The sequence below is a fragment of the Lynx canadensis genome, chromosome A1 (assembly GCF_007474595.2).
Source record: "Lynx canadensis isolate LIC74 chromosome A1, mLynCan4.pri.v2, whole genome shotgun sequence".
Classification (NCBI taxonomy): Eukaryota; Metazoa; Chordata; class Mammalia; order Carnivora; family Felidae; genus Lynx; species Lynx canadensis.
The window spans coordinates 228,495,525-228,515,995 of NC_044303.2; the positions used below are offsets into that span (position 1 = coordinate 228,495,525).

Genomic DNA, 20,471 nt, shown 5'->3' on the forward strand with positions numbered 1-20,471 from the left:
TCTCTCTCTCAAAAATAAACATTAAAAAAAAAAAATCGTCTTGATATCTCTACATTAGCCAACTGCCTGAACATTTTTTTATTCTCCTGAATTAGAAATTCTGGCACACTTTATTTTAGCTCAATTTACCTGAAGAACAAAATTTTATGTTGAAAATATAAATATAGCAATATAAAAAAAACACCCACTATAATATTTATACAAGCACAGACCTGGATTCTACAATGATTTAAAAAAAATTTTTTTAAGGCTTGTTTATTTTTGAGAGAGAGAGAGAGAGAGAGAGACAGAGTGGAAGCAGGGGAGGGGCAGAGAGAGAGAGAGGAGGAGACACAGAATCCAAAGCAGGCTCCAGGCACTGAGCTGTCAGCACAGAGCCTGACACGGGGCTTGAACTCACGAACCACGAGATTATGACCGGAGCCAAAGTTGGATGCTCAACTGACTGCACCACCCAGGCACCCCAACAATGATTTCTGAATCATCGTCATAGTTACGACTCATACTTGCTGGTCCTAAATACGAGGTAATGGCACTAGAGGCAGGCTGTGTGGCATGCTTGCTGGGAGCCCAAATCACAGTTTTACAGGGTTGTGGGTTTTCTTTTCATAGCAAATTTATTTAAAAGGCACGACTGGTCTCATCATTTGAAAGTGGTTTCCAACATGGCTGCAACGTCCAAAGCTGCCCAGCTGAGGACAGAGGTGTAAACGGAGGGTGGAGAGCAATGGGGAGCCCGGGGTCGTGACCGACCTGCTTGGCACTTCGTTCAAAGACCACATACTGCTGGCACTGGTCTAGCCGTCTCTTCCTCATGGTCCAATAATGCAATACCCTGTTCTCCCGCTGGAAGAGTTCATTCAAGATATCTAAGAGGATAAAGAGGAAGACGAATGTTGGCGCTTGCAATCAATGGGGACACTTGCAAAATCCCGCTCATGTTTATTTACAGACTTTATGCAAATGTCAACGTAAGACAGAGCATTCAGTTAAGAGAGCCACACTTGCCTCCCCCATGTTCTCAATGAGCATGTCAACCAGACCTCTCCTTATTCTCTTACCCCAACTTATTATCTTAGGATAGAGGTCACTGGAAACTTAAGGCTGGCTGGATTAATGGGATAAGCTATTGTGTCTCCTGCTGGGACAAACTGACAACGGCCGACAAAACTTCGGTATTAGGCATTTCATTCCTCAACATTCAAACCTTCCTGTGAAGGAACTTAGTACAAAGGATGTATTGCAAAATGGTGGAGTACTAGAAGAAAACAACGTTTTGGTTTTTCTTTCTTTCTTTCTTCTTCTTTTGTTTTTTGTTTTTACAAAGACAAAAACAAAACCATAAACCATAAGAGAAGCAGGGACATGACAAGAGAGAAGCATGGAGCCAGAAAGGCCAAAAAACCCTGATTACATAAAAATTATAAAATGTCATAACCAAACATAAACCATCGTAAAAACATACCACCAATTAAAAATCCAGTTAACATTACTAGGAAATATAAAACACAGAGCTAGTGTACTTCCCAGTAAACAGGAAAAAGATGAACAGTCTGTTAGAAAAATGAGCAAAGCATATAAACATGGAGTTTGTGATTTCTAAAATGTGGCCACTAAATACACAGAAACATGTTTAACTTCACTCCAACGATGGGGTCATCTTCCACCATGTTCCTGGCAAGGACTGTGTCCTCCCATATGCTGGAAGGCTGGGGAGCAGAGGGTACAGGCACCAGTGACCCCGCATTACTGACGGGAAACAGGGCACAAGTCTCGCAGTGAACACTCTGGCAACAGATAACGACACTGGAAGTGTGTACAGCTGCGAACCAGGAATTCGATTGTTCAATCCTTCGGATGTACGGTGCTTACACGAGCGGTATGTATCAGGTGCACAAACACTAAGGCACCGTTTGGAAAAACTGAACAGCAACATCTGGGGGTCAGGTTAAGCCAACTATGAAATCATTATACTGCACATTAAAAAGCATACAGCAGAGCTTTAAATTCTGATACAGAACGAGGACTAAGTTGTATTGACAGTGGTGACCAATGGCTATGGAATTAGATAATTTATATACATTTGCACACTCAAAACAATTTTTACAGGGAGTGTGTTTTACTCCAAAGGTTTATAAAACACACGAGAAACTTTAGGAGAAGATTCCAGAGACTGAAACTGCAAATCAAATAAAAGGTGTCTAGATTATAACTTAATTAACATTAGGAAACTGTAAAAATATTAAGCGGTCCACAAATATTTCAGGGTTCCCGAGAGGCTGAGCCACTTTGCGACAAACCAGAACCCGTAAGCAGCGCTTACCTGGCAGCTCAGGGGTCAGGCTATACGATCTTTACTGAAAAAGTAAACTAACGTAGCGATGCAAATTAACGCTTTAAATTTCTGAAGCCGGTCAGAACCATAAGCTACCACTGAAATGAAAATATGACACGTGAAAATGAACGTGAGCCAATCGGTCTTTTCCAGTTCCTTCTTTCCACCACCCCCGCCTGGGGCAGGACTGATTTGGGGCGCGTGAGCAGCAGGGCAGGGAACCACCCCTGCGGGGCCTGGTAGGGGAAACTGCCTGGCCTTCCTCAAGCACCTGCGGGTTGTCTGGGGTCACAGGGTCTCTTCTGGCACCATCGCCCTTACGTGGGTCTAATGCACCGTCCCACACGTGAACCCAATGAGAGAAACCAAACATTTCGTTTTTAATTCTCCAGAGCACCCAGAATGATGACAAACAGCAGCAAATGTGCGGTGACTATCACGTAAGTGGGCACAGGGAACACAGTCCCGTCTCACACACACATACACCCATTGGACTAGGACAGCCTCGTGAGGATCGTCACGTCTGTGATCAGACAAAGCAGACGACGACCCACAACGAAAGGCAATACTGAAGGATGACAGAAAGGCAACGATTTTTATCTGAAATGAGCCAAGTAAACAGATTACCAATGCAAGTAACTTGCTCCTGCTGAAAAACGGTTGCATTAGTCACTCATTTTCCCAAGAGAAGAGCCCACCAAGTAATAAATACGGATCTCATCTGTGGAGCTTAGAGGATTATACCCATGTGATGGATAGTATTTCTGTGACACCTCTAACAGATGAATCCCGAAGAACGGGGAGCAGAATACAACAAAGTTTCTGCCAATCATATGATCTTAAAGAGTAAGAGGAATCATTTGTTAACAGATTATGGCAATTTTTTCCCTATGAAACCCAACTCTGAGAGGGAAGGATGAAGGACCCCGGTTTCTTCATGTGTTTAGTGCCGATCTCTGAAGCTCTCGGGAAGGATTACAGTGGACACAAGGTACCTTTGTGTCAAGACTATTCTAAATTCATGAACATTTTCTGAGGATCCATTTCCATGTCGTTTTATTTGAACCTGAAAAAACTATGACTAAATCCAAGTTTTAAGTTCGAGAACACCTGAAGTTGTTTTCACTGTGAAGTATCCCATCGGAATTCTAGAGTAGAAACCATCAGCCCCCCTCACATCCACCCATACCAATCCTGTTAATAATTTAGTGTAAAATTTTCCCAGATCTGTTTCTATGCGCTTACATTACATATACGTAAAAACATGGTTTTACAGAAGTTTATATTCAAAAGATACCAAAATATATGATACCTGGCAATTTGCTTTCTAAGTATGTCAAATTGATAACACTTTACAGAACGATACTGGTGTATAATTTCTTGATTTGAACTTTTAAAAATATTCTGACTACAGAAAAATTCTGATTTTCCTCTTTTCTCCGATTTACAATGTTTTCACTTGTTGTAACAAAATAGTCACAGCTAATAAATACCACGCTGTGTGTTCTCCCTGTTTACACTCTTCAACTTTATTCAATAAATTACCAATCTAGATCATTTGTTTCATACTTTATTAGTAAACGAAGAAAATTGGTGAGAACTTTAATAATACATAACGGACATTTAAAACGAAGCCCAGATCTTATGATTTTAGACAGCGTTCTCACCAAGCTCCTTGCATCACTTGCCGGTAAAGGGAGTCCCGACTGTACTCACTTTTTACTTGTTGTTCAGGAGCTTTGATGTGGGTCACCATTCCCGGCATGTTCACACTATTCCTGTGCAGGTACTTCAGGAAGACATCTGCATTCCTTCTAGCAAGTGTGCAAGCCTAAGAAGTACAGGGAGAGCAACGTGGTGTTAATTGGACTCGTACAAACATGTATTTTGAATACATACGGGTGACAACAGCATGTAGCTCTAGCATACACCTTTACCTAAAACGTTGTCAAGCCAACCTGTGCTTTGGAGGGTACACAGGTTAAGTCCTATTTCAATTAAAAACAACAACAAGAACAACTGTGTCTCTGAGCCCTTGCCCTGATGAAACCAGCTGCCATGTTGAGCGCTGTCCTATGGACAGGTGCACACAGCAGGGGGCTGAGAGGGACCACCGGCCTGTCCAGCCTCCAGCTGACCACATCCCCTGGCCAGCACCTCAATAGCAGCCTGGGGCAGAGCACCCAGCTAAGCTGTGCCTGGATTTCTGAAAAGGGCAGACAGCATTTTCAGCTTCCCGAGTCATTCAGTCTCTATCTCCCCAACCCCCCCCCCCCCACCACCACCACCACAGGAGAGTAGCCACGGGCAACATGTTAATGAATGAGAGTAGACACATTTAGCTCTCAGGTCTGAGTCTGCCAACCCCTACTTTAAGCCATCGAGTTTTGGGGTGGCTTGTTTTGTGGTATTACTGTCACAGATAACGGACATTCCATCTTTAGAAACCAAATAAGTAATCTCGTTAATGTATTTAAAAAAAAAACAAGAGGAAAAAAAATCCTTAATTATATTTGAATTGGAAATCCCTTACACATTTCCTGTCTCAGATCTGGAATTAATCCTTCTTCAGGGAGCTCTGTCTCCTTGCGTGTGGTACATGGTATACAGACCACAATTGGGACTGTATACTGGGGAGTTCATTTTTTCTGGTCGGTCACTGTTTCCAGGCCTTTCTAGTGGGTGGAGCTAGGACACTTTTTAATTAACCTAAGACTCTATCACGGGTCTCTCCAGATAAGCCTGAAATCAGCTGCCGTAACTAAACAGTGAGGAGGCTACAGAAGACAACCAGGGTTATGTCAGAAGGACATCAGGGCCCTTCTGAATGGAAGGAGCACCCACGAATGGGACAAGTTGAATATAAAAAAGATAAATGACTGCAATTGATTAAAACACACCAAATATATTACAATCCATGAAGATAGTAAGAAAATTAATCATATGTAGAGGTTGTTAGGGTAACAGCTCATTATCCCGAAAATGATAAACAAATGGAAAGAATCAGGCACTTCTGCCTGTTCTGGACAAACTCTACTTGAAAGTAACCAAACGGCTAAGGAGGGAAGAATTCTAGCTAATCAAGGCAGACGTAAGGATGGAGTATTACCAGTTTTGCGACTCCTTGTGAAACATGATCACTACAGGGCACTAAAGCCACTGGGTGAAAGGCAGACGTGGAAGGCACGTGACAGGTGAATGGGACGCCCTACATCTGAAGCACTGACGACTCCCCCGATTACACGGATAGAAGGAGCAGCAGGCCTCCTGGGCCTCCTGACGTGACGCCATGGAAAGTACGCGTGGGGAGAACACCTGTGCCAGGTAAGCGGACCGCATGCGCACACACACACGCAAACCTGGATCCGACTGAAACTCTCGACATAACAAACTCAGAGGATCCAGGGCGCTAAAGGACCGTGTGGGACGCAAGCATGGAAATCCAGAGTGAGAGAAATAGCACAGGAGTGATTCACTTCTTCAACTAATAAATACTAATAAAAGGAGGTGCTGTTTAGATTGAAGGAGATTTAAGAGACACACCAATAAAATCAATGCGTGGACCCTGTTTAGAATCCTGATTAAAACTACATATAAAAGACGTTCATGGATCGATCAGAGATATTTGAACACTGTTGGATTTTGTATAAAATAAGAGATACTGTTAATTTTTAGGACAGGATAATGGTGTTGTGGTTATGATTTTGAAAGGCAGAATTTAAAAAAAAAATTTTTCTAAATATTATTCATTATCGAGAGACAGAAAGACACAGAGCATTAGCAGGGGAGGGGTAGAGAGAGAGGGAGACACAGAATCCGAAGCAGGCTCCAGGCTGTCAGCACAGAGCCTGAGGCAGGGCTCGAACTCACAAACTGCGAGATCATGACCTGAGCCGAAGTCGGTCGCTTAACCAACTGAGCCACCCAGGTGCCCCGAAAGGCAGAGTTTTAAAAAATATATTTGAGGGGCGCCTGGGTGGCGCAGTCGGTTAAGCGTCCGACTTCAGCCAGGTCACGATCTCGCGGTCCGTGAGTTCGAGCCCCGCGTCAGGCTCTGGGCTGATGGCTCAGAGCCTGGAGCCTGCTTCCATTCTGTGTCTCCCCCTCTCTCTGCCCCTCCCCCGTTCATGCTCTGTCTCTCTCTGTCTCAAAGATAAATAAAACGTTAAAAAAATTAAAAAAAAAATATATATTTGAGAGAATGTGCACACACAGGAGGGACAGGGAGGGAGAGAAGAATTCGAAGCAGGTGCCATGCTAAGTATTATAAAATGGTAATATTAGCAGGGCTTTATTCCACAAACTGTGAGATCATGACCTGAGCTGAAATCAAGAGTTGGACACTCAACCGACTTGAGCCACCCAGGCACCCCAGAAAGGCTGAATTTAATATTTAGTCATATGCTGAAGTATTTACAAATAAAAGGATATAATATCTAGAATTTAAAGTAACCCAGTGAAGGTGGGCATATGCCCACGTGCTGATAATTACTGACACTGGCTGACGGGGACACAGAAGTCTGGTATCGGTTCTATTTTGTATGCTCCTTAAACTTCCATAATGAAAAGTTTAAAGATCCCTAACACCCAAACACTACTGAATCCCAGTTGAATGCAGAAATCTGAACAGGCCTGTGATTATTTTTGTTTTAAATTTTTTCTAAGTATCTTTCTTAATTAACTAAGTAGTATTCAATTTTGTTTTATTCTGAATGGATTCCAGAGAAAGACAAATTACGATGATTCCAGGTCCAAACATCCTCACGGTGGTGGGTGTTTCATACACGGGCTTTCAGGTCCTGTGGCAAATGGTTAAAAAAAACAAGCCCGAGGAAGCCACGACTGTTTTCCCAACTTCGGCCGCCGAAAAAGAGAGTCATGTGAGGGAAGCTCAAAAAAAGTTCCCAGATAGAATTTTCAAAGAGCTACAATCTGTTCTCCCAGACCAGACAGTAACTCTGTCAGGACAGAGGATCACCTTCAGGATGGAGACAGAAATTATTAAATGTAACAGGAAATGGTGTGAGAGGTGTCAGAACACTGAAGCTATGACAAAACTAAACTCGGTAAGGCCGCAATGAAAAGCAAACACCATGCCTACTTTTCATGGGGCTGAGTGGCAGCCGGCCGAGTCTCAGGAGATCTTTTCCAGAGTGAAAGACCGTATCATAAAGACACAGAAGTGCTGGCAAACAGTTTGAGCACTTTTCAGAACTTCTGGGTGACTGAAGTACGAATGAACACACACACACACACACACACACACACACACACACACACACGACAAAAGTGGCTAGAAAAAAGTCCTCAATTAAAGCTGCTCACAGTTAAAACTTCAAGCCTGGATTACGGGCTTAAATGTTTTGCGGGAAACACTTCCTGAACAAGTATTAGTAACTAATCCTGGAAATCACAAAGGGTGTTCCCGCCCCTTATCCACTGTACAGTGGGTTCAGTCTTTATTCCTAAACAAGGCTGCATTTCCAAAGGAAGATTATTTTAAGGTACAGGCATTCTTGTCTCACCAAATCAATCTCTTTCTGTGTTCAACACCAACCAAACTGCACTCAGCACACAGGGGCTCCCCCTGGAAAGCGAAGGCGGCCTGCACACCCAGCACATGGGGACACGTGTGGTTCTCTGAGAGTCCAGGCGAGCCCCCTCGTGTCTGTGTGCCCTGTGCAGGGACGCAGCAGCACCCCGGAGGCCACTCCGTACCTTCAGGAACGCTTCCTTTTGCTCCAGATGCTTGCTGATCATTGGGGTGACGTGGTCTGTCTCGGAGTTGGGGCCCAGTTTGTCGGCCCCTCCACACCAGTCCTCTTCTCTCTTGTACTCCTGCTCCAGGCTCTCGAGGACGCTGCAGACCTGTGAGCAGAAAGCCGCAGGCTCAGAGGGGCCACTCGGCATCTGACGCCACAGATGGCATCTTTGGGAAGTGTGGTCAGTCATGCTCTGGGGATAAAAGTGCTGGCCTGGGGACCAAGACCTTCGGAAGGCACTGTGGGCCCCACCTCAGGTGAGGACAAACGCAGGGGCCAAAGTAGGCAGGCCTTTCAGAACGAGAACAAAATAAAAACGGAATTTCCGGTCTCTCTCTGGTGTTTCAGGCTATGGATCTAAAGGAGAGGAAAGCGGATGTCTTCTCGGGTCCTTTCCAACCTATTCCTCTTGGATTCCTAGGGGAAGCAAGCATGATTCTACTTCTAGAATGCTTTTCTCTGCTTGAAGTTGAGTTCACTGGCTCGATAATAATGACTGACGAGTTAATGACTGAGCTATCCAACAAAACTAAGCTCCACACAGAATGCCGGTGAGGAGCCCAAGGACTAGAGCGGCCCTCCTCACCTGCTCTGAGGTTTTGTAGAAGGCGACAGACGCGTTCACCAGCTTGAGGCGGTCTTCCATCTTGAGCATGAGCTGTTGCCAGTGAGACGCCACTTTCTCGGCACAGTCCCTGATCATGTCCATGTCATAGTGATTGGCCTGCAGCATGGCCTCCGCCTTCTGCTGCACCTGCAGCGCACTCTGATGTGTCTTCTAAGGAAAGAGAAAGGACAGGGAACACTTGTGTGACGGGGGCGTCACGCATTTATTTACCAGGGAGGCTGTGGTCCCTCCGCTCCGCTTGCTTTGATCCAAACAACTTCAGCGAATGCTCATTAGGACACTTCTGAAAACACAGCACACGGTTCAGTTAAAAACAACAAAGTGTTCATGCCCAGCAACAACCGTGTTTATACTTAAATTACCTAATGAAGGATGAAATGCACTAAGACATTGCAGAATGGGTCTCAGTTGTGGGTTCTCAGCTTGAGAAATAGCAGGAAAAAACCTTAATAGCCAATATTCTAAGAAAGCTGTTGAAATGTTCCCAATTTATTCTTCCTATTCATCCTTCTTACAATAGCAGCCAGAGGCCAATGAACACACGGACAAAAAGGTGGCCACAGTGAGTGCATTTTTACCTTAAACTGTGTACTTGAGTAAAGTTTTCAAGAACTATTGACTTTAAAAAAGAGAGAGAGAGAGAGAGAAACATAATTAAAAGCTAAGAATGAACCAACTGTGCTCTCTGGAGGTTCATGCCATATTAAAATATCAACATAACATCACAAATCCGGTAGAATTCCTGCTTGTGTGTGCTCCTAGAAGATTCCACAAGATGCTGACAGGCCAGGTTCTCCCACTGACGAACCAGAGTGCTGCACAGGGTAGCAGTCAGGGGGGTAGAGGGGTCCATGGGTCTGTGACGTGAACTGTTTTGTTTTGTTTTGTTTTGTTTTGTTTTGTTTTGTTTTAGACAACAGCAAAATTTTACAGATTGCCTGAAAAGGCACAAAATGATCCCATGAAAGACCACATACAATATGGCCCTGTCCTTCACTCAGACACGATGACATGTGTTAGCAGTTATTAGAAATCACTAGGCACAGTGTACAATTCTCAAAAGATGCCCAAACTCTGGGCTTCAGGAAGCGTTAACACAGGTCTGTTGACACTGAGTAGTTGAAAGTTAAGTTAGTCTCGAGAATAAATTACCGCTATTTTCTGTAGCCTTCTTCTCTGGCTATGTATGCAACCAGAGCAGGAAACAAGTTTTCTGCAAGCAAATGCTCTTTTTCCCTTGAGTTGACCTTGAGACCACCTATCACAATGAACTCCCCCCTCTCCCCTAAACTCTACAAATAATTAATCCATATGCTGTGAGAGTGAATTGTAAATGGACCTGGAACTGGGCCAAGCCATTCTGCTGAAGTCCCAGCCTGGCACCGACCCCCATCAAGGTGAGAAACACTGCTTTTCATCAGGGTCAGAGAGTTCTGTGCGCAGTGTTGTTTACGGATAACCGTGAATTTGTGATTTGCACTTGGTCTGGGTAAGCTGCCCACAGTGCTCTGTTTGGTCAGGGATGTGCTTAAGAGACCAGCAAAACAGAACACCCCTCAAGCCCAGACCCTGGCATGGGTTCTCGGGTGCCAAGTGTTCCTGACAGAGGGCGGTGCATCCGGCCGGGACCCTCAAGGAGGGAGGACAGTGGGAGCCACCAGGCGTTCTGGGGTGGCGCCGTGAGGTCCCCGAGCTGGCACACGCATCGTCCCCTTCATTATAGTCACCTGCCCGTTTGCTTCCCTGAGGGAAACTGTAGAGCATCAGCGCTGCCACTTAGGGTCCTGCTGAACCCCGTCTGGCTCAGGCTCAGTCCCCCGCGAGGGAGCGTACATGCATGTCCTGAGGCGGGCGGCGGGCCGGTGTCCCTACCTCGATGGCGTGCTGGAACTGCTCGTGCTCCCTCTGCAGCTGCTCTGCCTCCTGCAAGGAGCTGGCTGTGATGAGTCCGGCATTCAGCATCGACTCTCCGTTGCGGATCCAGCCCAGCACCTGAAATACGACACGGGGACCTCCAAGCCTCTGCCCTCCCCTGGGGGCCCCCCTGCAGGCCAGCCGGGACATGAGCCAAGTGAGCAAGGAGGTCAGGCTGCTCCCATCAGCTGGGAAACATGGGTTTCCTTGTGGTCCCACCTGCCAACAGCCTGATGTCCTTCTAAGGTATCTGATCAGAAGTGCCACGTTTTAAGATTAATTCTTAAAATTAATTATGCTTTCAAATGGGGGCTGAAAAGGCAGAGCGTCCAGCGGATGGTTACTGTTAGTCCACAGGTCAAAACGGATTAAGAATCACCTATCAGATCTACGGCCACAAATAATTCTCTGATAATCAAGGGAAGTATTTTTCATTCCTTTTATCCTTATTAACATTCAAAATTAGCAAACTGCTTGGTAAGGAAACTACGTTACTTCACCAACGTATTTTCTAATTTAACGTCAGCATTAAATGGCCCACTAACCAGAGAATGAATTCAGAGGTGCTGTAACGCCCAGGGTCAAAGCACAGGATCCCCAGCTGTGGAGGGTCATTCTGGTAGTTATTTGTGGCAAAGACCACTTACTGCCCACCCTACAGCTGGCTTTCCTCATCTCCCTTACTCAGAAAACTTAGACTTTGGGGGGTGGGGGGGCCTTAGACTAAAACTGCTTCCCAGCCCCTACATGCAGCTTCATCGCGGCTAGGAACATTCTGTAGCACCTCCCACCACTGACATCACTAAAGCAGCCTCGGGGCAGCCGTGTGAACACATTTCTTTTCAGATACAAGTACTGCTTCTTCCCTGTTATGCTCTGCCCTTCCTGCTGCCTGGGAAGGGGACAGGGGAGCTGGGGCTACAAGAGCCATGTGGCAACCCATCGCCAGCATGTCTGCCTAACCTACCACACGGCTGCTAAATGAACACCAGCCATCGACCACATCCTGCCCTGTTATGTAGAGAATATTTATAGGCAAATGCAATTCCTAGTGGATAGTCTAGTCCTTTATTTCTTACACACACGGTTTTGTTTTTAGCAAGAGGGACACTTTATTAACTGGTCTTTATTGTTTTTTAAGTTTTGGGGGGCCCGGAGGGGCCTGGGGGGCTCAGTCGGCTCCATATCCGACTCCTGATTTTGGCTCAGGTCATGATCTCACGGTTTGTGAGTTTGAGCCCTGTGCCCGGCTCTGTGCTGACATTGCAGAGCCTGCTTGGGATTCTCTGTCCCCCTCCCTCTCTGCCCCTTCCCCACTTGCATTAGCTCCCTCTCTCTCAAAATCAATAAATAAACTTAAAAAAAATAAAGTTTTATGTAACTAATCTGCACCCAACATGGGGCTCAAACTCATGACCCCGAGATCAAAAGTCACATGCTCTTCTGACCGAGCTAGCCAGGCACCCCTATGAACTGGTCTTTAAAAGGCAGGTCACGATACTTTATCTCATCACATGGGGCACCAACAGGTGCTCTTTTAGTTTTCCACTTTGACAGCACACCTGCTTCAGTGTGAGTGCCACCCACATACACACCGCAAACTGCTAACACTCCAGAGGCACCTGATCCCCTCCGTTCGACCTAATACATGCTTTTCTGAGCCTCCATCAGAATCTCGGAAGGCCATACCTTCCTTGCCAGGAAGGTGGTATCATGAGGGGTTTCTCTGCTCATGAGATAAAACGTCATGTACATGCTGAATGGAGGTACGTATAGAATCCCAATGGCTATGAGCCGAAAACAATCTTTCAAATACTCCATTTTTATTTTGCCATGCTATCTGAGACATGGCAGTGCAGCATGCTGGTAACAGAAGAAGTCTCCAGCCCTGCATAAGCTGTGATACCAGCCTATTTGGCAGAAAAATCATATTGTTATTTAGCCTGAGAAGCTATGTGCTCAGAGTTTCAAGCAAGAGATTACCAGTAACAAAACAAGCCAAATGGATGTTACTTTCGAGTGCTACGTCTGCTGGGCTGGAAGCCTTCTCCACTACAGAGTCAACACACAGCTGTCCGGGCGCTGGCTCAACACTTACTCATGAGCTAGGGCTGCCCTGGGGGAGTGTGTCACATCATGTGTGAGAACAACGCTTACACACGAGCTAGGGCTGTACTGGGGGTGGGTATGTTACATCATGTGTCAGAACAGCTGTGTCCGGAACAGGGACAGTCTCCCCAACTTCCGGGTGGTCACACACCGAGTGCCCACGCACGGGGGCCCGCTGTGGTCCGGCTCCGCGCGCAGCCCTCTGTTTACCTGCTTCACCTCGGCCTGCAGGTGGCGAAGTTGCACACACTGTTCCAGGTGCTTCCGATGCTGCTCAGCCGCGACATCCAGCTCCTGCTGCTTCTCGTGAAGGAACTCCAGCAAGTCCTGGACCCGGGTGGCCATGTCTACGTCTCTGTCGCAAAGCAGCTCCACGCCTGTGGACATGAAGGGAGAGCCGAGAGTTCAGTGGGCACATCTTCGGTGGGCACCCATTCTTCAGCCGTGTGACGGACGCCGTGCTTTCGAATAATCTGCTGGTCAGGCCAAGTTCAAGGAAGGCGTGACCAACACAGGAGTGTTTGTTTCTGTGTGCCTCCAAGCACGCGAGGGGGTCTCAAACAACGCATCTGCCGTGTTCCAAAGCAAAATACAACGCACGGCTAATCAAACCAAACCCATTTCGGGTCAATCTTTCCACAGTGGTTAAGTGGTGACGTGCCTCACTCTTATAAGCGAGCGAACTTTGGCTTGCTTTTGTTGTGTATCACTGCACACCCAGTTTACTCTTTAGGAAGCATCTGTTTGTGTAAAATGAGTGATGTAGTATGAAGGTTGTTGCTAAGTTTCAAACACTACACATTTCTGTCTACATTTTTGAGCCTATAGTGACATCTGCTGGTAAAATATAAACTAAGAAAAAAATAAAGAATGTGAAAAATTTGTTGGAGATTCACATTTCATTCATGGACAATTAGCGTTCATGACCTGAAATGACAAGCCAAGAGTATTAAGGGCTAAGTACACTAATCATAATGTCACAGGTGATCACATGTGAACACAAAACAGCCAAAACTTTTGTTCCTTTCGAAGAGCAGGTACCTAGAACATCTACGTCACAGGGGCTGACCATGCTTTGCAGCCATCGCACATCACACATCACACACACACACACACACACACACACACACACACACGCGATAAAAACCCCACAAGTGACACAGACCGAAATGCACTCCTTACCAGAGGCCTGCACTTCATTGACATACTGCAGAAGGTCCTGCCCTTGGTGGATGACATCGAAGGTTAAGTTATTCATGGTCAGAGCTTTGTCTGCGTGGTGCTGCAGGCGCTGTTCCGCTATTGTGAGATCTTCTGTGTCAAAGTCGTTCATTTGCTGAGAAAGCTCATCATTCCAAGACTCAAGGTCTGAGATGATCTGACAGAGGAGAGCGTCTCCTTAGGATCGAGACTTACAAAATAACGAACATGTGCTGCGACCCCTCACTGTGCCAAGTAAGGAAGAAAGGAATGTGAACGGGTCCCGGGGACATGGAAGCCAGCTGTCGGGGCTTCCATGGGCCACAGATGGGGGGACTGTTAGACACAAAAACCTACCACAACTGAACAAAGTTTATCAAACATACAAAAACACATTAACCCCTAATGGTACTTTTTAAAAAAAGAAGAGTTAAAAAGCCTAAAATTAAATGAAAAACTTTTTTCCCCTTCATGTTTGTTTATTTATGTATTTATGTATTTATTTATTGAGAGAGAGAGAGAGAGAGAGAGATCACGAGCAGGACAGGGGCAGAAAGTATCCCAAGCAGGCTCTGTGCTGTCAGTGCAGAGACCAACGTGGGGGTTGAACTCATGAACCGTGAGATCATGACCTGAGCCAAAACCAAGAGTCAGAAGCTTAACCGACTGAGCCACCCAGGCACCCCACATGAAAAACTCTTCTGATTAGAGGTTGACAGGAGACCAATCTTCATCCTAAAATTGGTAATTAAAAAATTATTTAAGCCTATAACAATGAAGAAAGGTTATCCTTTATAAATAAATCTAGTTATTAAATGCAGAAATAATAAAATTAGAAAGTTTGTTCTAATTATTTTTTTAATTCTAGTGAAATAGCTGTTCAGACAATGATCACTGTGCAGTTAACTGTAACGGAAAGAAAGAGGGGACCCAGCGGGAGGGTCAGGCTGCCCCATCCTCATCCCGCAGACCAACCTCTGCGCCCCACAGAAGTGGGGCCAGACAGGACCAACCTCTGACAGGAGAAGCTGTGGGTCCTGTGGAGCATCTGGCACAGAAATAGACCTGGAATCTCAATCAGGTCTTTACATCTAAACTCCAAGTTTATAAGGAGCACCAGGGAAAGAAAACTAGTTAAACAGAAGAAATCACTAAGCGAATGCAGAACGTGGGACCTGATTTCTTCAGCTGACGCAGTTATTTCCACAAGTCACGGCAGGAGGAAAAGAAGGCTAGCTGAAGAGACGATTCTGGACAGAAAGGCTAAGTATCCTATGTGGGCACAGTGCCCACATGCCCAGTAGGGGCCACCCGTAGAGGGTCCAAGAGAAGCAGGGTCCTAGAGAGCAAGGACTCTGGTGGGGGAGGGGGGTGCGACTCTGGTTATATAAGAAAAGGTCTTACTTTGGAGAGATACTTAAGAGTCTTTAGGAGTGAAATGATAAGCGGACAAAGCTTTTCTCTCAACTACTACAGCACAACAATAACAAAAGAAGGGGGATTTGCAGCAGGGAACACACAATCCTGCTACATTTGGGAGACAGGCACATGGGCATTCACTGTACGATCCTTGCAACTTTGGTGCAGGTTTGAAAACTTCTGTAATACACTTTAAAAAATTAAGATGAGAAGTTACAGAATCCAGAAAGGAAGAAAAAAACTTCTTGTGAAAGAATACTGTATTATACACTTCAGTGGAATAACATTCCCCATGGGTCCCGATTTACTTTATCTAGAAGAGCAGTAACGACATGAGTTTGAAAATCTGAGAAACGTGAGAGAGTTGACACAGAATCCAGCGAGGAGATAAAAGGTAATAAAAACTGAAGGCTTCCCCAAATGCCTATGGCACAAATCTTCCAGGTTTCCTCTTTCATTAGAGAGGTCTGCATACAGTATATGCACTTACATTAATTTATAAAATTGATAAATTTAAATAATGTTAAATTACACATAAGCCAAAAAGCCACTGAGGGGAAGTATTTTTAACAAGGAAGGAGATGACCATACCTTTAATCTTTACCTCTAAGGGGAATCTTCTTTCTTAACGTTTGTTTTTTGACACTGAGGGAGGAGAGACTTGGGTGTGGTGGAGGTACAGACTTAGCGCTAACGTCTCATGGAGACAGCGATAGGGCTCAGACAGCACTCAAGCAGCGGACAGTAAATAAAGATGGATGTGCAAGAACCAGCGGGATTTGAAAACGCTCACCAAGCTTCAAGAAACCCCGGCGATGGCCATGATCAAAAGATCATCAGGAGAAATCCTGCCCAAGGCTTACAGTCACAGTTTGTCAATCACACATGTGATGACAAGAAATTGGTGGCAGAAACAAAGCTCAAGAAAGTGGAAATGACTTTTGAATACCAATTCTGGAGAAACAACTTGTGTTACTTCTCTTCCTAATGGTACATATAACTGTGTTCCATAAACAAACTGTCACAGGACGCTGTAGGAATGACTCCGTTGTTTCCAGAGCAATCGAGCAGGTTTTCCCTGGAAATAGGAAGAGGCTGAAACAGGAACATTCTCAGCGCAGAAAACCTAGATCCGGGGCGCCTGGGGGGCTCAGTCGGACGAGCATCCAACTTCAGCTCAGGTATGATCTCAACGGTTCGTGGGTTTGAGCCCTGCATCGGGCTCTGTGCTGTCAGTGTGGAGCCCACTTTGGATACTCTGCCCCCTCCCCCGCTCGCGCTCTCTCTCAAAAATAAATAAACATTTAAAAAACAATTGGCCAAGGAATAGATAAGTTTCTACCATAAAGATAACTCCTCACATGTGCAGTCAGATGGAGCATTTTCCCAGATAAGGGAGGAAATCCCAGCTGAAGTCCTAACTGCTCAGGTTTTCATGTTTTAGGATTACTCCAGAGAAAAGAGGCTCTTAGGCTGTGACATTTTAAAAAGCTTTTAAACTACACTGTAGCTGGCCTGTGACTGCACTGTGGGTTTAATTTCCTTAGCTCAGGAAAGCACTTACCCCTGGCCTGGCACACCGGCTTTATTAAGGCCACTTGGAACTTTGTAGCTTTGGTGTGGAGAAAATGTAGGTTTCTGGTTTCTGAACTACATATTAAAACACTAGTTTGTTGATAATGGAAATACAATTAAATTTTTTCCCTTTAAAGTAGCAATAATACAGATGAAGCCAAGAGATTTTTTTTTTTTTTTTGAAATATCAACATGTCTTGAAGAGAAACTTCAAATAATGCCTGTTTCCAAACTGAAACTATCCAACAAGCAGCTGAGTTTACAAAAGCAATTCATCTGAAGTAGAGATCAGAGGGGAAAACAGCCATGCTGGGTCTTCTGTTCATACCGCCAGCAACCTGGAAGCTGGACTGCAGGCCCAGGCCGTGGGCAGGTCCTTAAAGAGCTGAGGACAGCGTGCCTTTTCCCTACCTGGCTTCATGTGTCTCTAAACACCAAGACCGAGAGCAGATTTTACCAGACAATGTGCATAGGCTTTAATTCCTCTCTTGTCGTGAACCAGAGATGATGATAAGAACAGCCGAGAAGGCCTTTCTTTAATGAAAACACTGAGGGAAGTTTAGACTAAGTGGCCAAGCAAGGCCCCCCCGAGAGGCCTCGCACCAGGGCCTGGCCTGGTCCTTGTACCACACGCAGAGCTGGGCCTACAGACAGGCCCGAGAGACGCAGGCAAAGCCCACTTCAGCAGAGCGTCCTCCCCTCAGCCGAGGTAAGTGAAGCAGTCTACGCGAGGCCCCACCGTCCCTCTGCCCCAGTGGATTTAGGGTCTGGGTCTGCATGCCCTCGAGGCCCTTGCGCGGGCAGGGCATGCCCTCCAGACTGCCTGGGCAACGTGCTCCACCAGCCGCGTGAAGCTGACAGGCACCGGGAGACTGGCCTCATCTGGGCCAAGTGAGTTTTGGTTCCTTCATTCATGTTTCACAGACAGACTCGGCATCATCCAATTATACTTACTTGGGCTTGCAGTTCATCAGGTTCAAAACTCAGATCTTCCCTGGCACATTAAGAAACGGCCTTTTGTTGAAGTAAAAGGAAAGAAACTCACAGATAAGGGGCAATTTGTAGGCAAGGATGAAAGATCATCTGAGCACACTCCTTGGAAAAGACTGGATTTCCTGCTCTCTGCAAATGCTATCACCACTGACGAGCCTTATTCTCGCTCCTGGTGGAGGCAGGCGGGGGCAGGGGGCAGGGGGCGGGGGGGGGGGGGGGGGGACAGAAAGAACAGGGGAGAGTGGCGGCCTCAAGTGTGTGCCTCAGACGAGGGGAGGGCTGCGTGGGACCCGGCCCCGGGCCCAACAGGCCAGGGCGCAGCCAGACGGGCTCGGCTGCACTCACACAGGCTGTGCTCCGTCCTGCTGTACGGTGCGGCTTCCAGCACAGCCCCCTCGGCTCGCAGGGCAAGACGCAAGCCTTCCTTCCTCTGTCCTGCCCCGAATGCAGGGGGAGAAGATGCCGGAACCGGCGGGGGACGAGGAGGGGGCACTCACATCGATGGCATCCCTCTCGAACACGCGCAGCTGCAGGAAGAGCTCCAGCTTGATCTTGCGCTCCTGGAAGAGCTCCTCCATCTGGGCCTGGGCCTCGTCCAGCTGCTGCAGCACCGTCTCGATGTGGCTGATGGAGCTGTTGTGGGGGGTCTTGTTGCTGGAAATGGCAGAGTCCCTGCGGAAGGGAGAGGGGACGGGGCGGCATGAGAAAGTCTCCCATCGTCAGACACCGGATCCGGCCGCGCAGACTTCAGGGGGAGGAAGGCCGGCAGGAAGCAACAACACTGGGCTTCCTCCTGCGAGCCAGCCGCCAGGTCTGTGGCCACACCGAAGACTGTCCCCCGCACCGCCCACCGTCCCCCTGCAAAGCAGCCTAGTAGCTCCAGAAAGTGACTTCCGAAGCGCTTCACTGTAGCCACTCTTCTCCTTAGGTAGAGAGAACAGAATCCACGATCTCTGCTTGCTAAAACGGTGGAGTCCCATCAGGAACAAGGGGTTAAACTCTAATGCAATCGAGCAGGCCTTTATTGAGTCCCTTTCCCCTGACTCGCGGCAAAGTGAGCATCGGTGAAGTTAGCAGTAATGGTTTGAGAAGCTGTCCTCGAAGGATCCAATAAAGGAAGTCTGCTTCCAGCCCCCGCAGAGCAGGGAGGAAAGTGACACCTGGGGCCTGGTCTCCCCCAGCCTCTGCTCCCGCAACAGGGACACCCACCATCCTCTGGGGACACAGGTCACTCAGGGTCTGAAGGACACAGTTCTGGGAGGTTTAAATCAGCCCGGCTTGTAAGGAAGTTCCAATAATTACTAGGTAGCTGTTAACAGGACATATTAATAAAAGCCGAGTTCTGGGAAAGTTTATTAGTCAATGCCGTGATGAGAAAAATCATTGAGTTAAAAAAAAAAAAAAAAAAACAACCAGTCAGAGAGGGAAAAAAACAAAAAAGAGAAAGAAAGGGAGGTAAATGTCCTCTGTATGCAGACATGTTATTTGCTCCCCACCTAGCAGGACAGGGAATTACAGCTCATTGTTCCCTGGCCGGCTCCAGGGGATGTGGGCGGGAGGAGGGGACCGGCCCACCTCAGCTGCTGTATGAGGTCCTCCCCTTCCTTGATCACGTTCACCGTCACTTGCAGGGTCGTCTGCTGCTGCTGGCCAAAGCGCTTGATGAGGTCCTGCACGGCCTCCACCGACTCGGCATACACGTCATCCAGAAGCTCCTTCTGCAGCTCCTCCAGCCACGTCCACAGCTGCGGAAAGACAGGGCGCAGTGAGCCCCCCTCCCCAGAGAGGCCCCCTCCCCGAGTGACCCCGCTGGGAGGCAAGCGAGGCGGCCGGCTCCCAGGGACGGGAAGGGGGCAGGGGCACGGCCCGAACGGCCCCGGCCCCCCCCAAAAATCAGCGGGCCACCACCGCCTGGTGAAAACACACAGGCACAGAGCCGGAGGGGACTGTCACAAAAGCAAAGAGAGGAAAGGGAAGGGAAGTCACTCTTTCCGATCCTTCCTGGGCTCAGTCCGAGAGTCAGAGGAATAGGAGAGACACCCCCTCCACCAACCAAAACATCTGCTAAGCGTAACGCATTCTTCCACACATCCTCTGACTCTTGTTTAGCAGATGGATAGTTTTATTTTATTTTTAGCAAGGGCACTACTACAATCCATTATTAATAATTAAACCACTGCTCAGATGTGGCTGCTCTGCATCGCTCAGAGAAGAAGGAAGCCTATGATGTGGTGGAATAAAGTCATCACCACGCCTGGCGGGAGATTCGGATGAGGCGCGGTGCTCGGTAACCTCGCCCATCCCGGGCCACGGCCAAGCCGGCCGCGACGCGGTCCTTCAGTGAAAGGAGTGTGCACAACGGGAACACTTCAACACCTCCATTCCACAACCATCACAACTGCGCCTGGGGACGTGGATGGGTGAAGACAACTTGGAACAACGGTGGCAAGAAGCCTGTTAGGCCTGGTGGGAGCAGAGCATGTCTCCCATCTCTGGGAAGCCCACCACCGCCTCCTCGGATTCTCCGGAGAGCCAG

General features: G+C 47.2%; 1 protein-coding gene across 1 annotated transcript in view; it reads right to left on the reverse strand.

Moving 5' to 3' along the window:
• The window catches only part of TRIO (trio Rho guanine nucleotide exchange factor), a 354,997-nt gene that overhangs the window by 120,953 nt on the left and 213,573 nt on the right, over positions 1–20,471 (reverse strand). The window contains exons 12-20 of the mRNA XM_030332423.1: positions 19,511–19,680; positions 18,433–18,607; positions 13,931–14,126; positions 12,959–13,125; positions 10,598–10,717; positions 8,684–8,875; positions 8,054–8,203; positions 4,052–4,166; positions 754–869 (exon numbers count right to left, since the gene is read on the reverse strand). Of these exons, the coding sequence (XP_030188283.1) occupies positions 754–869; positions 4,052–4,166; positions 8,054–8,203; positions 8,684–8,875; positions 10,598–10,717; positions 12,959–13,125; positions 13,931–14,126; positions 18,433–18,607; positions 19,511–19,680 (1,401 nt within the window). The remainder of the gene's footprint in view (positions 1–753; positions 870–4,051; positions 4,167–8,053; positions 8,204–8,683; positions 8,876–10,597; positions 10,718–12,958; positions 13,126–13,930; positions 14,127–18,432; positions 18,608–19,510; positions 19,681–20,471) is intronic.